The sequence below is a fragment of the Myotis myotis genome, unplaced genomic scaffold, assembly GCF_014108235.1.
Source record: "Myotis myotis isolate mMyoMyo1 unplaced genomic scaffold, mMyoMyo1.p scaffold_m19_p_9, whole genome shotgun sequence".
NCBI classification, from domain to species: Eukaryota; Metazoa; Chordata; class Mammalia; order Chiroptera; family Vespertilionidae; genus Myotis; species Myotis myotis.
The window spans coordinates 64,151,118-64,169,216 of NW_023416401.1; the positions used below are offsets into that span (position 1 = coordinate 64,151,118).

The window sequence follows — 18,099 nt, forward strand, 5'->3', positions numbered from 1 at the left end:
GTTTCTGTTGATATATAGTCTCCCTGTTCATCATATCCCCCATTATTTGTTAAAAATAAACTGGGTTGGCCCTAGCTGGTTTGGCTCAGTGGATAGAGCCACAGAAGGGTCTTGGATTTGATTTCAGTCAAGGGCATAAGGGTTGCAGGCTCCAGGCCCTAATAGAGGGTGTGCAGGAAGCAGCCAATCAATGATTCTCTCTCATATTGATGTTTCTATCTCTCTCTTTCTCTCTGAAATCAATAAAAAAACATATTAAAAAAAATAAACTGGGTTATCATGTAGAGTTTCCTGTAGTCTAGGTTTTGATTATTGCACCCCCATGTTTTCAAAAAATATATTGGACTCTCTCTTGAAATTCTTGCAAATTATTCAGTCAGATTCACTTCAATATTTTGGCAAGATCACTGCATAGGGTTGATTTTCCCCCCCTTGATTTACCAATTTTCAAAATGATGAACTGATTTTTTAGCATTCTACAAAGTTGACAAATGAGTTTCTTTGGAGGAGAAGGTGGCATATATCATTAAGAACTTACAGATTTAAAAGTATTTAATATGTTTTAATCCATTTTAGTTTTTATTCTTATTAAATTTCAAACATATCCCAATTTTGGCCAGCAAGCATCTCTTCATGTTAGCTCCTGAGTATTTTTGGTACACCTATAGCCTTCCTTTTTGTCTGGTGTGCCAAGGTCTTCTAGGCTCATCACAAACTTTTTTTGCCCCAGACATGAAATTAGATTTTTTCCTAAAGAGTCATAAATTTTTTTTGAGGGGTGGGGAAAAGACCACACCCCTCAAAAAAATACCACAATGTAAGTGCTGCTCTTATCTTTTGCTACTCGGTTGGTCATTGTTTCTAAGACTGTTAAGATAAGTTAAAGAGAAACTTCGTTGTTGTTTTGAAGAGAAAAATGAATTTGTGTGTGTGTTTGAGCTCTTTCTTCCCTCAATAAATAAGTGGTTGCACACTTCTATATACTTTTCTCTGCATTTCCTTATTTCCACCTTCCTTCCTTCCTTCCTTCCTTCCTTCCTTCCTTCCTTCCTTCCTTCCTTCCTTCCTTCCTTCCTCCTTCCTTCCTTCCCTCCCTCCCTCCCTCCCTCCCTCCCTCCCTCCCTCCCTCCCTCCCTCCTTCCTTTAGCATTTCCGTTTTTAAAATTCACATAACAGTATATCTTGGAGATCGCTCTATAGCGGTATGTAGAAATCCTCCTGATTCCTTTTTACAGCTACCTACTATTTCATTGTGTGGATGCACCACAGTTTATACATCACATCCCCAGACGATGGACATTTTGGGTTGTTTGTGTGTTTGCTATTGTCATTATTGCTTTAGTGAATAGCCTCATGTGCATTTCTTTTTTTAATTTTGCTTTTATATCTTTGTGATAGACTTCTGGAAATGTGAGTTCAGGTTCAAAAGATAAATACAGAGTTTTGTTAGATTTTGCCAAATTTCCCTTTTTAGGCTCGTCCTATTTCATGCCTAGCAGCCAAGTATGAGAGTGCTTGTTTCCCTACTGCCTCACAGCCATTGTCAGACTTTTGTCTTTTTAGGGGAGAGATGCTTTCTCATTCTAATTTTAATTTGCATTTTTCTTATAATTGAAGTTAATCATCTTTTCATATGCTTGAGGTCATTTACATTTTTCCCTTGCAAACTGGCTGAAGCTGTCTCTATATTAGGAATATTCTTTTCCTATAACAGCTTGTAAATAATTTTTCACATTGTATCATTTGTCTTTTACTTTGCTTATAGCTGTATTTCCTATGCAAAATTCTTTTATTTATATAATCAATTTTTCAGTATTTTTTTTTTGTTGCCTTCTGGATTTTAAATCATGGGTGTTGTTAGAGAGTAGCTCACCTGTATTGTCTTCTAACCTTTAAAGTGCATGTATGGGTTCGTTTTTTTGGGTTTTTTTTTCCAAGTGGTTCTCTGGTCCATTTGGAATTTATCCTGAGTCCATAGAGAAATTTTATATTTTTCCATGTTTATTTTGTTATCTCCATACCATTTACTGGAAAGTCCACACTAATTTAAGATGCCACTTTTACTGTGTACTGAATTTTCATGTGCATTTTTATCTGTTTCTTACTGGTTTATGAATCATTATACAATTTTAATTAAGGAGACTTTATGCTTTTAAAATTATATATATTTTTAATATTTAAGAACATGCAGATACACAATTATGTGTCTAACTCTAAAAGACATTTGCTTACCCTGACAGTAAAATATTCCAGGGAATTATGGTTAAAAGTCACTATGTTATCATGAGAACTTTTTAATATAGTTATGTAAAGAGTAGGTTGATTATTGGAATTATTCTGGGTAGGACAGGCTAGGATGAAATTGAGAGGGAAAGGTATGAGAAAGATATAAGAATATTTTTTGAGATCCTGAAAAAAATAACTTCTTACAGAACTATTGATATGTAAGGTTTGTCTGAAGATTGTAAATAGTTTATCATGACTTTGTTTACTTAAGGTTTTAGTAAACTACTCTCCCTTTTTTGTTTTCCTTTTAGCTCCATGTATGTGTTTGGTGGCTTCAATAGTCTCCTCCTCAGTGACATCCTGGTATTTACCTCGGAACGGTGTGAAGCACACCAGAGTGAAGCTGCTTGTCTAGCAGCAGGACCTGGCATCCGGTGTGTGTGGGACACAGGGTCATCTCAGTGTATTTCCTGGGAGTTAGCAACAGAAGCACAAGAAGAAAAGTTAAAATCAGAATGTTTTTCCAAAAGAAGTATGTTTTTTTTTCTTCTTAAAATTAAATTAATTTGAGTTCTCCTTTTATCTGAATCATGAAGGCACTTAGCATATGTACACTTTTTAGATTCATATTATTATCCAAAACTATTCAGTAATAACTTATGCAAAGGCTTTATGAAAAATTGGTTTGTGGCTCCTACAACCTATCTGCAAATCATAGAGACAAAAACCTCCTTGGCTTTGCATAGACTTTGTATACCAATTCCAGAACCCAGCTGCAATTGGTTTGGGGAAATGCAATCCAATGATATTTTTTGTGTTGATGGAAATGTTCTATATCTGCACTGTCTCAATATGGTAGCTACTAGTGACATGTGGCTATCAAATACTTTAAAATGAAACTGGTATGACTGAAGAACTGAAATTTTAATTTTAATTAATGTAAATTAAAAATTACATGTGACCCTAGCCAGTTTGGCTCAGGGGATAGAGCGTTGGTCCACGGAATGAAAGGAGGTTTAATTCTGGTCAAGGGGGCACGTACTTTGGTTGCAGGCTTGATCCCCAGCCCTGGTCAGGGTGTGTGTGGGAGGCAACCAATCGATGTGTCTCTCACATCAATGTTTCTCTCTATATCTCCCCCTCCCTTCCACTCTTTCTAAAAATCAATGGAAAAATATCCTCGGGTGAGGATTAACAACAACAACAAAAAAACTACATGTGGGTAGTGGCTACCATATTGTGTTATGCAGTTCTAATGCTAAAGATGAGAAGAGGGCCAACCCAGTAAAAGCTATTACTCTCGTAGATAGAAATAAAGTTGCTGTCTTTGCAAAGTACTATTCTTTTCTAGCTTCTCAAGTTGGGCACAGCAGTGATAGCATGACAGACAGTTGCTGATGATGAGTAGTGATCCCTGCTTCTAGAACAACCTCTTGTGCTTTCCAAACTTTTTCATCATGCCTACTTTTTACCCTTGTGCTCTGACATTTAGCACAATGCAAAGTAATATGTGAGAAAGCCTATTAAGAGTAAGAAAAATGTCTCTGCAGAATATTTGTTCACTTCAATTAACTTAAAGTATGTTGACTGAATTTCTTAACCATTAGGGTTGATACAGAGTTACCATGAGAGTTATGGTGGGTAGAGGCAGCTTTCACTCTAAAGCTGAACAAAAATCAGCAGTAAGAACACCCAGGTAACCTTCCAGGTTCACTGTGGGCTGGTGAGTGCTGGAGAACTGAGATTATCAGAATCTGGTAGGGTTAGTCTCTGTCTCCTAAAAGGGATAAAATCAGTGATGTAGTTATTTTTTAACCCAATTTTTAAAGTTTGAACTAAAGGTGAAAGCTTGCTTATAGGAAATAATATTCACTTACCTTAGGTGGTTCAATATGACCTGATTTTATGTTAACTCATCTCAAAGTCGCCTCCCTGGTTCACTCTACTTTCTGTTTGGGCTCAGTCCTTGGGGTGATGACCAGGGCAGGAAGAACAACCTAAGGAGCAGGATGCTGGAGTCTTTGTGAAGGTGGGCCCTACCTATTCTTATCCACGGCTTCCACCATGTGCAGTGTCCATGAGTGATTCAACAGATGAGGCAATATGGTTGTGCAGCTTCTCTTTTGTCGCTGACCTTGACCTATTTAGGGTCAATAGGCAATGCAGCAAGTCTTTAGTAGCCTAGAAGTTTTCAAAATTACACTCTTGGACTTACATATATGTGTAGAAAATGCAGCTCAGCCAAGTGCCTCCTTTGGGGTTCTGTGGTGCTGCCTCCTTCCCGTGCCCAGACTAGCCTTGTGTTTATAGCTGGGAGGAATGGTTTGGTCTTCTGCCTTACTTTGTTTGGCTTCAGGAAAGCTCTTTCTGTTGTGTTCATTCTATTGCTAGTTGATTTTTTTCTTGGGAAGAAAAATATTTAAAGAACCACAGCTACTTCCATTTTATCTTGCTGTTAAAGTAAATTAGCCTCTCTTTGTTTTTCACTTTCTGTGTACCTTGTTGGGGGGAGTGGGTACAAATAGTGTTTTTTTCACATTGTTTACTTATTTCTAAATCTGTTTTAACGTGACATATATTTTCCTGCCAGTGGCACTCATCATTTTACTTCCCGACACTTCTTACATTTTTTTTGCCTCCGTCTCAGATTGTGCTAAACAGCAGCTTTAATGGCCTGCGACTTTTCTAAGGAAGAGCTGTCATAGTTGATGACTTTTTCTTGTCTTCATAGCTCTTGACCATGACAGATGTGACCAACACACGGATTGTTACAGCTGCACAGCCAACACCAATGACTGCCACTGGTGCAACGACTATTGTGTCCCTAAGAACCACAGCTGCACGGAAGGCCAGGTCAGGGGCTGTCTCTCAAGGATTTCAGAGGATGGAAAAGTCCAGAGTGGGGTTATGTGTAGATTACAATGTGAATGTTACAAAAACTGACCCAGAGTTATTTTTGAAACCTTCAGTGTAGACTTGGATTTTATTATTGCTCAAGTTTTCTTTTAGGAAGGAATGTACAGTACATTCTAATTCTAAAGGTCCTTGTCACAGGATTGACGTCTGGTGTTTTAGAAGAAGGAGGGACTGTGGTGTTTTGAGTATGCCCCACTCCCTAGCATGGCTGTGACTAAGTACTAGAGCCGGTGCGAGGCTTGGTGAGCTCTGCCTGTACAAGGTTTTGGAAGCAAGTTAGATTTGAGACTGAAAGGGGGTCAGGCGTGTAGTAGCCACATTGAATTGTGGAAATAATATACTTTGTATAATCTTCTTGTCTAACTAGAGGCCCAATGCATGAAATTCGTGCAAGAGTAGGCCTCCCCCCGACCCCCCCCCCCCGCCCCCACTGCCGGCATTGGCTTCCCTCTGGCACCTGGGACCTGGGCTTCCCTTGCAGCCCCAACTTCGACTACAAGGTTGTCCGGAGGATGTCCAGTCTAATTAGCATATTATGCTTTTATTATTATAGATGTTATATCTTGGCTTAGCATAATTAATGCTTAATACAGTAGGTCCTCAGGTTACATCAGAGATCCGTTCCTACGGCGCGACATAACGCAATTTTCGCCGTAAGTTGGAACCCACCTACATAAGCACCTACGTCACTCACATGGAGCATATACATAGCAGTAATGAAGTGAAACAGTAAAAAAAATTTAAAAGAAAGATAACAATTCCTGACCTTTACTTGTGGTAAATAAATAATAAAAAACATAAAGCACATATGTACATACGTCGAAATGACGTAACTTTTTTTTTTTTTTATAAATAAACTAGAGGCCCGGTGCACAAAAATTTGTGCACTTGGAGTGGTCCCTCAGCCTGGCCTGTGCCCTCTCGCAGTCTGGGACCCCTCAGGGGATGACCACCTGCTGGCTTAGCCCCACTCCCCAGGGGATTGAGCCTAAGCTGGCAGTCAGACATCCCTCTGGCAGCCCGGGAGCCCTCAGGGAATGTCCCGTTGCCAGCGGGGAGCAGGCCTAAGCTGCAGTCGGACATCCTTAGCACTGCTGAGGAGGCGGGAGAGGCTCCCACCACCACCACTGTACTGGCAGCCATCAGCCTGGCTTGTGGCTGAGCAGATCTTCCCCTGTGGGAGCGCACTGACCACCAGGGGGCAGCTCCTGCATTGAGCGTCTGCCTCTTGGTGGTCAGTGTGTGTCATAGTGACCAGTCATTCCCAGTTGCTCTGCTGTTAGGGTCAATTTGCATATTACCCCTTTATTATATAGGACAGAGGCCTGGTGCATGGGTGGGGGCCAGCTGGTTTGCCCTGAAGGGTGTCCTGGATCAGGGTGGGGTCCCGCTGGGGTGCCTGGCCAGCCTGGGTGAGTGGCTGATGGCTGTTTGCAGGCTGGCCAAGCTCCCCAGTGGGGACTCTCACCCCATGAGGGTGTGGCCATCCTGGGTGAGGGGCTGGTGGCTGTTTGCAGGCTGGCCACGGCCCCCAGCCACCCAAACTCCCAGTGGAGGCTGGCTGGAAGCAGGTATCTGGGATTTATTTATCTTCTATAATTGAAACTTTGTTGCCTTGAGCGGAGGCTACAGCCAGCCAAGGCAGGCGGGAAGTTTGGCTTCCTCTATCGCCAGGGCAACCAAGCCTCCTGCTTGCTCCAGCTCCGTGGCTGCCGGACGCTATCTTGGTTGGGTTAATTTGCATATAGTCGCTCTGATTGGCTGGAGGGCGTGGCTTGGGGCGTAGCAGAGGTGCGGTCAATTTACATGTTTCTCTTTTATTAGATTAGATGGGAGATGGCAACGTAACCGTGAAACAATGTACATCGTCTCCAACGTAACCCGAGGACTGTCTGTATTTGTAATTTTTTATGTAGGTTAGAAGGCAACACAGATGATGACTCAACTTTTATAGCCTTTGACAATTTATAAGACATTCTTTGACAGTCTGTAAAACAGTTCATAAAATATAAATGTAGCCTGTTTGGAAGGCATTTGAAAAGCATTACATTCAACATTCCCATTTTACACATGAACAGGTTGAAGCATGGTGTTTAAGAGTGAATGACTTCCTTGCTGGGTAAAGGCATGTCCTTCAGCAGAACCTTTCCCTAAAGTGTTTTCACTGTGGTGCAGCTTCTTATAAATCTTATTTATATATCCATTTGCAGTTTGCTTCTTTAATTCGATTTTTAGTATCCTGTTTGTCCTTACCATGAGTTCTTTCTGTGCATATAAGAAGAAAGCTCTTGTCCACTGTGTTCTAGATCTCCATTTCCAAGTATGAGAACTGCCCCAAGGATAACCCCATGTACTACTGTAACAAGAAGACCAGCTGCAGGAGCTGTGCCCTGGACCAGAACTGCCAGTGGGAGCCCCGCAATCAGGAGTGCATCGCCCTGCCTGGTAGGTCTTAGAGAGGCATCTTGATGTGTGTGTGGGGGGCGTCCAAAGACTTTACACACATGCCTCTGATACTGTGCAGTCTCAGGGGTGGGGGATAAGCTCATTTTATCTATTCCTTCCCTCTTACCAATATTGTGGTTATTTTTTAAAACAAAAATACAGTTCTTAAGTATGCTCCTAGTGTCTTTTGAAACAAAATGAAACATCTGCTGCTCTGGAGAATCAAATGACAGATTGGCTCTGTATCATGGAGCCCACTCCATTGTTTTCACCCTGCTCTTCTGTGCAAACCCAGGAATATAATGCAGTAGTCTCATAAGCCATTCTGCTGGGCACCTAATGAAGAGTGCTTCTTATTGACCACTGGATTAGACGGCCTGCACCTTCTGACAAGAAGGAGAGGAGAGATGCCTGTGTCCACAGCACCTCCTGGAGTGATCTCCAGCCCTGAATACCTTAATTTATGGCACTTCTGAGGTTCGGGATGATGAGTTAGGGGGTCTGGGTCCAACCAGTCATAACTAAAAGTGTATGATATGTTTGCTCAACCAAGATATCCAGGAAGGGGGACTTCTGTGGCTCCATGCAACAGCTGAGGCATGTTAAGGGCAGTTGGGTTCCACCAGGCCCCTTGTGAATGTCCTTTGGAAGTACTTGATTCAGCTTGTATGAGTGGGCTTCTTGTTCTTTGTCTCATTGCATCTCAAACTCTAATGCACAGCTGAGGATCTGGGGATCTTCCTATCAGTCAGATTCTGGTACAAATCTAGGGTGGGGCCCAGAATCTACATTTGAACAAGCGGTGACACTGATGCCACACTCCAGGAGCAAGTGTTTATCTGCTCTGAGATGATCCCTGACCCATGGTACTGTACCTTTCATTGATCTCACTGTTCATGAGCATTATTGATGGGTACTTTGGTTCTGGTGAAGTTGCTTTGCTCCTTGTCTTCCAAGAAGTATTCACAACTTCTGTGCAGTTCTTTGGGTGGGTTTAGGGCAGTCACAGTAGCAGATTACAGGCTTGCCTTTTTGCTACAGCTCTATCACTTGGGGGTGCCCGCCCCAAAAGGATCTTTTCACCTTACTTTTGGGATAATGGTGCACTTGATTTTATACTTGATGTGAAAACAATGCAACTTTTGAAGACTAGACTTGTTCATTCACCAACTCATTTCTATTCTTGCAGTTTTTAACCCCAGCCTTCCAATATCCATATTTATTTTTCTGCTCTTAAATTTTAGTCTTGTTCTTAATTGTTTTTCAAAAGGAGATTTATAAAATCCAACACTGACACCAAATAAATGTTTTCTTCTAAGACACAGGAGGGTTGGCCTCATTTTTGAGATCCAGGAAATATGACTAATTTTTTTAAAGCATTTAAAATTCTCGTATTCTGTACTTGGTCCTTAGTAATGTGTCTGATACTCTCATTACATCCTAAGGAAGTACCTAGAATTCAAATCACAAAATCATTTGGTTTTTTATTAATTCAAACAGTAATGTAGTAGTTCTGTGTGATTTCTAAAACTTGTTGTTTTTTGTGTTTTTTTTTTTTCTTTCTCTCCTTTACAAAAGAAAATATCTGTGGCAGTGGCTGGCATTTGGTTGTAAACATGTGTTTGAAAATTTCTACTGCGAAGGAGACTTATGACACCGCTAAATTGTCCTGTAGGAACCACAATGCCCTTTTGGCTTCTCTTACAACCCAGCAGAAGATAGACTTTGTCCTTAAGCAGCTGCGAATAATGCAATCATCGCAGAGCATGGTAAGTTAAAATCCTCAGGACTTACATCTATTGTCTACTGAGGGCATGAACACAGCTCTCACCTGTGATGTTCTTGGCAGGAGGAGTGCTGTTTAACACACTGGAACGGCCACTGGCAGATTCTCTTCCTTTAATACCTTCTTTTTTACTTTAATATTTTAAACACTTTATTAGTCATATCTACTAAATTATATTTGAATAATTACATGTGTATTGAATAGTAATGTGTGTACATATGCACATATCTTTGTGACAACAGTGATGATTTTGTATTGGTTTATCCCTTGGTGTTGCTGTTGGGGGGGGAGGGGAATGTCACTGCTACTTAGCTAGGTTGAATTAAGCCACCTGAGTCTCAGATTTTAGGTATTATTACAGTGTGTAATATGATTTAATGTTCATCACCCAATAAATGTTTGTTTGCATCTTCCGTAGGCCTGGCCAGCCCAAAAGGAGAGAGTACCTTCTTATCAAAAGTTTCTAAGCACAGAACCCCAAGTTCTCTTCCCATCTGCTCAGTGCTCTGAGGTGGCTTCTAGTTGACATTCCACAATCACATTTGGTCTTTTTGAGTTTAAAATCTTAGGCTGTGGGTCTATCCTCAACTAAATAGACACAAGACAAAGCTCTTACCAGCACTGGCTTTGGTACAGAGCATTTGGCGGGGGAGGAGTTCTTCTCATCAAGTATGGAGAAGCAATAGGCAGTACTTCCTTGGGTGCAGCCTGCTTCAGGTGAGGATATGGAGTATGGCCTGGGTCCTGGCTACATGTGGCCCTGCATACTGCCTAGAGGGCTATTCTGCAATGGGTAGGGGGTGCCTATTTTTTACTTTTCTACATTTAGTCTTTTTTTTTTTTTTTAAGTGCAACTTTGGTATGGTGTGGAAAACATTGGTAATACATCATAAATGTGGTTACCTCATGGGACACTATGACCACATTTGATATTTTATATCTTAAAAGTTTTCCAAATTTATAATCTCCATTAGGGACTGCTTTTGTTTGTTTCTCTTTACCTGACCCCCAAATACGGGTCTCTACAGTGTTCTGTCCTTGGCTGTCAGCTAATCTTATCTGTAGTCACTCTTCAGAAAATTGATAGCTTACAGTTTTGCTCATTTCCAGTGACTCCCAATTCCATGTGTCTCCAAGAATAGCTGGTTAGAAGGGTTTGGCTATCCCAGCTGGTCACAGATATCCTATCTTCTGGTCCCTCTTCTCTCTTCCTCAGGTTTTCTAGTTCTAGAAGGTTCTGGGTAGTCAAATTAGCTGGGACTATCTTTATACAATAAGAATTCACAGTCTTGTGTTAAGCTGTAAATTAAGCTGTAAGTCTAGACTAAGAGCCCAGGCTTAGATGGAAAAACAAATAAGCATACTCAACCTAGTCTTTAGGGCAGAGGCTGGCTCGTAGCCAGAAAGAGGTAACCCTGATGATGAAGAGTGAATTGGGAAGGTGACTAGGAAAGGGCTCTCTGTGCTTTGCTACCACACATGCAAGATGCGGAGTTTGAGGGGTGAGCTGCAGGCTGGGTGGAAGGGAGTTGCTGTAGGTGTGTCTTATGAGGAATCAAGGCCAAATCCTGAGAGGCCTTGTCTACAATGCTAATTACTTTGAGTTTTATCAGGAAAGCAAAGAGAAGTTATTGAAGGACTTTTAAAAAGCATTAACTTTATTTGTTTTCTTTCCTTAAAAAATAATACACATTTCAGAGGAAATTTAGAAAATAGTAATATTAAAAATAGAATAAATATTACTTACTACAACTAAAAATAACTACTATGGGGTATGTCTATTTCTGTTGGGTCTTTCAATAGGAATGCATATTTTTTCCTCAAAAATTGAAATACATTGTTTTATAACTGGCAAAATTAGGACTGTCTTTCATTTCTGGGCTAAACTTTGTACTTTTATTTTAAAAGAATTTGTTAATGCAACAGGAGGGAAATTTCAGTAGAGCAGCAGTCAGAGACTCGCCCAGGGTTTTACTATCCCATTATTCCCTATAAAATTCAATGCCAGCCCTTCCCCCAGCTGAAGGTGGGAATCTCCAGTCATCTGAGCTGTTCAGTGCCCCAAACAGGCTTAGTTAATGATTCTGAGGATAGGCAGATAAAAGTATTTCAGAAATATTGGCAAGATTATTTCATGTATGGATAGATATATAAACCAAGGGGTGGCTATCTCTTCATAGCATGTCATAGGATATGGAAATTTTGGACCTTGATTATTGTTTTGCCATTAATCTCTGTGAAATTTTTCATATATTCTCTGAGCTATATTTTTGTCCTTTGTAAAATGGCCATGTTAAAGGACCAAGCATGATATATAACTTAAAAATGATGGTCTGTCCTTATCTGCAATGGCTGAGTCAATGGATATGAAGGTTTTCCTGTATCTTTGGGATATTTGTAACTTCATGGTTTTTATTTAAAAGCCTGTTTTGGTCAAGACATTGTTTATATTCATAACTGTGTCTCTCGTCTACAGACCAAGCTGACCTTGACCCCATGGGTTGGCCTTCGGAAGATCAATGTGTCCTACTGGTGCTGGGAAGATATGTCCCCATTCACAAATAGTTCGATACAGTGGATGCCATTTGAGCCCAGTGATGCTGGATTCTGTGGAATCTTATCAGAACCCAGTACTCGGGGCCTGAAGGCTGCAACCTGCATCAACCCACTCAATGGTAGTGTCTGTGAAAAGCTGGGTAGGTATATGGGGAATTATGCATTACTGGAAGTTCATTGAAAGCAAAACCATAGGAGGCATAGTATTGATATATGTAAAATATTCATGAAAAACAGATTGTGTATTGATTTCAAGCATATGAAGCAGAGTATAACTCAGAATTTTAAAAGCAGAAGACAATTTCCTCTGGCTCTGAATAGTATGACCCATAAACTTAAACAAAAATAACTAATACTACTCAGAGAACCTAATATTCTAATTAACAATGAGATTGATTGGTTTGTTGATCTCAAAAAGTTTGAGACTTGCTCTAAAAGGTTAATTTCTTGGTGTTGGCAGAGAAATGCTGTGGAAGAAAGAACCAAAAATACAAATAAAAGCAAAGGAAAGATCAGAACTGACATAGGGGACAAAAGGGACAGTGGACAGAAAAATGTGTCAGTAGGGAGAAAAATGATGAGTGCAGTCCTGTGACAGAAAACAGAAACAAACCTGATGTGCTAAAGCTGTACTTGAGTACTGAAGGAGCAAACACTTTGAGTAGCTTCATGGCTTTGCATCTCTCTTCTGGGCTACATTTAGGCTTCTTAAAGCCAGGCACAGGGGCAGCACCTGCAGCACGCCGATCAGCCCAAGACAAGTGTCCTCCTCCTGCAGAGGGTTCACAAGTAATAGGTGGAATTTTCTAGGCACTTTCGGGAGGCTGGACTCCTTTGGCATCATGTCTCATTTTAGGAAGGGACCACAATTTGAAGAACACAGAAGTATAGAAAAGAATTGATAGCACTGTAGAAGTCACCTTAAAGTATTACTTCTAAACTTCCTGTAGGGGAGCTTTTTAGCCATTTTGGATCCTGAGTGCCTTGGTGTATTTAATGAATGCTGTGGTCCTTCTTCCCTAAAATATACAAAGATATGATTTTGCATGTTCAGGTGGGTTGTAAAGCCCTGACGTTTATGCTAGGGCCCATATTTTTGAGGAGCTTTAGAACCCCTATTTGAATGGAAAGATTAGCTTGTTCCCACAGGTCTTTGAAAAAGAAAAACATCTTTTTTCCTCAAGTATAACAATATATTTGACTAAACAGTACATGGTGACTCTAATGTTTTCTATTTTCTCCTTCATTTAATATAGCCCACTGAATTGATTTCATGACAGACTAATGTTAACAACCCATACTGAAAAGACTTTGACCTTAGCCAACATGGTGGGAGCTCTAAGTGTCTCTCTTATGTTTACTTCCCAGCGAACCACAGCACCAAGCAGTGCCGGACACCGTGTGCCTTGAGGACGGCATGTGGAGAGTGCACCAGTGGCAGCTCCGAGTGCATGTGGTGCAGCAACATGAAGCAGTGTGTGGACTCCAATGCCTACGTGGCCTCCTTCCCTTATGGCCAGTGTATGGAGTGGTATACCATGAGCAGCTGTCCCCGTAAGTGAAAAGTGAGCTCTAAGCACTAATGAGTGCCATGTGTACGGATGACAACTCCTGCAGTGAGGCGGTGCTGTCAGCCTCTGAACGTTTGAGGGACAATACTGGACCTGACCTTCAGCTCAGATCTGTCGATAGACTGTTTGATGATAGTCTTCATATAGAACAAAGCACAATGATACAAGTAAATAAATGTAGGATAGATCACTGAGTACAGAAATAATTGCTCAACTTCAGTATCATATTGCTCCATCCTGTATGACCACATCTTTTTTAAAAAATATATTTTTATTGATTTCAGAGAGGAAGGGAGAGAGAGAAACATCAATGATGAGAGAGAATCATTGATTGGCTGCCTCCTGCACACCCCACACTGGGGGTCAAGCCCACAAGCTGGGCATGTGCACCAACTGGGGACTGAGCCATGACCTGCTGGTTCAGAGGTCAACTCTCAGCCACTGAGCCATGCTGGCCGGGCTGGTCTCCACATCTTAATCTTCTAACTCTTAAAGTAAGTGCTTTTCAGTTGGTGACCTCTCAGGTCCCTTTTGGCTCCAACATCCTGAGATTGAGAGAGAGGAGGAGTCCCTAATACATGTAGAACAAGATATTGGGTTCTTCAAATTTATTATGCCATTTAAACAGTCACAATAGAATAGGAATTTTGACTCACAGAGGTTGAATAATCTGTTAAAGAAAAGGGTGATTTAAATACAATGAATTCAGATCTAAAGGAGATAGTGAATTGCAACTTGTGTTTTCTTAACAGCTGAAAATTGTTCAGGCTACTGTACCTGTAGTCATTGCTTGGAGCAACCAGGCTGCGGCTGGTGTACTGATCCCAGCAATACTGGCAAAGGGAAATGCATAGAGGGCTCCTATAAAGGACCAGTGAAGATGCCTTCTCAGGCCCCTGTAGGAAATTTCTACCCACAGCCCCTTCTCAATTCCAGCATGTGTCTGGAGGACAGCAGATACAACTGGTCTTTTATTCATTGTCCAGGTAAGATGTCTTATGTATCCAAAATCAAGTGTTTCACTGCCTATCTGCAAAGAATAAAACCTTGAAAGCTACGTTACTTATATGGATTTCTTTTAAGAAAAAAATAACATCATTTTTGGAGAAGTAGTTTTACATGACAAATATTTTTATTTTTAGTTAATGAAAATAATAAAATTTCAAGTGAGTTGTTTTGCTAACATTACAAAAGTAATGAAATAAATTCATCATAAAAAACTAAATATTACAGATGTAGATAAAATAAAAACTGGAATTCCTCTTCTCATCTACAGTTCATCACAGAAGTAAAAATTTTAACAGTTTGATACAGATGTCTCTAGACATACCAATGTATATTTTTAAAACTAAAAAATACTCCCTGGCCAGTATTTTAAGTGGTTAGCGCACTGGCCTTCACACCTAAGGATCATGCGTTCGATTCCTGGTCAAGGGTGTGTACCTGGGTTACAGGTTCGGTTCCCGGCCTGGTCAGGGTATGTGTAGGAGGCAACCAATCCATGTGCCTCTCACATCTATATTTCTCTCTCTCCCTCTTTCCCGTTCTCTTTCTCTCTTCCCCTCCCTCCCTTCCCCTCTCTAAAAATCAATGGAAAAAAATGTCCTAGGTTATGGTTTAAAAACTAAAAAATGCTATGCATATGATAGAATTTTATAGTTTGCTCTTTACTTAAAAATACATCTTGGCAGTTCTTAGGAGAAAAATTAAAAATAAGTCTTCTGCCAACCCAGAAGTTTCTCTCCACAAATGTAGAAAAGAAAGAAAACCGTTTTATTATTGAATATAAGCTTTAAGCAGACTGTGATGCACATCACAGGCAAGCCACTAATGAGATTGCAAAGACAAACGAAATCTCACCCTTTTAAATAAATGGCCAAGCAGATACAATCCATTATATACATGTTATCAAGATGAATGATAATTTGTCCTCATAAGAGAGGATTTGATGGCACTGTTTGCTGTACATTCCTTTCATAGTTTATCCTGAATTTACCTGGTAGTTGGGGTGGCCACCTGTGTTAGGTAATTGCCTTTATCCAAGAAAAGAATAAACCGTCTTGTAACTTTATGGCAAACAGGTGGTTGCAGCTTGGCACAATGCACTCAGGCTAACTAAAATCCGGAAAGGACTGGGAGATAGGGTGCTATCTTCCTTGATGTTTTTATTTAAAAGAGGTGGCTCCCAGGCCCTTAAGAAAAACATTCTTGGATTGTAGTGCTCATAAGAGGCTTATTTAGGTTTTAAAAAGATTTATATGCATTTCAAAGGAACTGAGGAAGGACTTATACATACAGTTTTTCTTTTCTTTTTTTAAAATTTTTTTGTTAATCCTCACCCAAGGATATTTTTCCATTGATTTTTTAGGGAGAGTGGAAGAGAGAGGGAAAGACAGAGAGAAACATCGAGGTGAGAGAAACACATTGATTGGTTGCCTCCTGCATGAGCCCGACCAGGGCCCAGGCTAGGGAGGAGCCTGCAACCCAGGTATGTGCCCAGAACCCTTTGGTTCGTAGGCCGATGCTCTATCCACTGAGCCAAACTGGCTAGGGCAGTACAGGTTTTTCTTAATGAATTGTAAGAAAAGGGAGAAGGGGAAAAGGTCTCTTTGCCTTTTGGCAAGAGGAATAACCCAGCCTGCCTGCCTGCCTATCTCCCTCCCTCTCTCCCTTTCTCCCTCCTTTCCTTCTTCTCTCTTTCCCTTCTTTCCTCCCTCTCTCCCTCCATCCTTCTATCTATCCTCCCTTCCCTTCTATCCCTCCTTCTTTCCTTTTTCCTTTTTCCTCTTTCCCTTTCCTTTCCTTCTCTCCCTCCTTCCCTATTCTCTCTATTCCTTCCAGTAGTTGCTTTAAGAAGGAATATAGCATGAGTTGGCCTAAAAGCCTGTGCCTAATAGTCCTGCTGAGGAGACTGCCCTAAGAAACTAATCCTGAGAAACTGGCTTTTGATTCAGACTTTCAGTAAATACTCAGGAATGTGCTGATAGGCCTCCAGAACAGTTGGGTGAGGGTAGGCAGGTACAAAGACTCCCAGAAGGTTAGTGGGTGAGAACTTCTCCAAGAGCATCTCAGACAGCGCCACTGATAACAGGGCTCCCTGTGAGTTCTTCTGTTAGAGAAAGGCTGCTGTACACAAAAATAAAAGGCAAGAGACAAACGGGGGGAAAATATCTGCAGTGTATATATCCAATGATTCCATAGTATGTAAACCTCCTCCCTCCAGGAAAAAAAAGCTAAATGTCAACCCAACAGAAAAAGTGGGCAAAGGATGTAAAGAAGTAGGTACATTGTTTTGCATTCTCACTAACAATGTAAAAAGGCTCAGATTTCTTCATCCTCATCAATACTGCGTTCATCTTTTTTATTGTGGCTGTTCTAGTTTATGAGAAATTGTAAATCACTGTGGTTTTGATTTGCATCAAATGACTAATGAAGCTGCTCATCTTTTTGGCCATTTGTATGTCATCTTTAGAAAAATAACTATTCAAAGTCTTTGCCCATTTTTTAAATTGCATTATCTTTTTATTATTGACCTATAAGAGTTCTTTATGAATCCTAGATATAAGTCCCTTTTTGAATATATGATTTGCAATATTTTCTTTCATTTTTCTTTCTTGATAATATCTTTTGAAATACAAAAGTTTTAAATTTTGTAAGTCCAATGTGTTTTCTTTTATCCCATGTGCTTTTTAAAGAACTCAGTGCCTTAACTAACCCAACATCACAGAGATTTATTCCTATGTTTTCTTTTTAAAGTTTCATAGATTTATCTCTTATATTTAGGTTCATGATCCACTTTTGAATTAACTTTTATATGTAGTGAGGTAGGGGACCAAATTCATCTTTTTGCATGTAGTTATCTAGTTGTCCCTGCACCATTTGTTAAAAGGACTATTTGTTTGTTTGTTTGTTTTGCCATTGAATTTTTGAGGCATGTTTGTTGAGAATCAGCTCACTGTAAATGTAAGAATTTATTTCTGGGCTCTCATTTCTATTCTATTGGGTGTCTTTGCATCAGTATCACTATTTTGATTACTGTAGCTTTGTAGTAAGTTTTGAAATTGGGAAGTCTGTCCTCCAACTTTGTTCTTATTTTCTAGCTTGTCATGGCTATTCTGAGTTTCTGGTATTTCCATATGAATTTTAGGATGAGCTTGTTAATTTTGGCAACAACAAAAAGAGATCACATTGAAGCTATAGACCAATTTGGCGTGTATTGCCATCTAACAATTTATGATCCTGGAATAGTTTTCTATTTCTTTAGTTCTTTACTTTTTTTCAGTAACATTTTATGGTTTACAGTGTACATATCTTGTACTTATTTTGTTAAATTTGCTATATAAAGTATTTTATTTTTTTAAAATTCTTTATTAGTTAAGGCATTACAAATGTGTCCTCATCCCCCCCATTAACCCCCAAACTCCCCCCCGCACACTCATGCTCCCGTCCCCCTGTTGTTCATGTCCATTGGTTTGGCTTATGCGTGCATACAAGTCCTTCGGTTGATCTCTTCCCCTTACCCCTTCCCTCCCCTACTTTCCTTCTGGGGATTGATAGTCTGATGGCTGTTTCTCTGTCTTTGGATCTGTCCCTGTTCAT

At 40.3% G+C, this 18,099-nt stretch overlaps 1 protein-coding gene across 7 annotated transcripts in view; it reads left to right on the forward strand.

The window, feature by feature from the left end:
• Positions 1-18,099, forward strand: part of ATRN (attractin) — a 157,240-nt gene that overhangs the window by 71,400 nt on the left and 67,741 nt on the right. For all 7 annotated transcript variants that reach the window (XR_004970097.1, XM_036323422.1, XM_036323417.1 and 4 more), the window contains 7 exons: positions 2,538-2,758; positions 4,958-5,079; positions 7,449-7,587; positions 9,166-9,356; positions 11,850-12,069; positions 13,298-13,483; positions 14,253-14,486. Coding sequence is in view for 6 of the 7 variants with exons in the window: in XM_036323422.1 (XP_036179315.1) it covers positions 2,538-2,758; positions 4,958-5,079; positions 7,449-7,587; positions 9,166-9,356; positions 11,850-12,069; positions 13,298-13,483; positions 14,253-14,486 (1,313 nt within the window). In the remaining variant the exon portion in view is untranslated. The remainder of the gene's footprint in view (positions 1-2,537; positions 2,759-4,957; positions 5,080-7,448; positions 7,588-9,165; positions 9,357-11,849; positions 12,070-13,297; positions 13,484-14,252; positions 14,487-18,099) is intronic.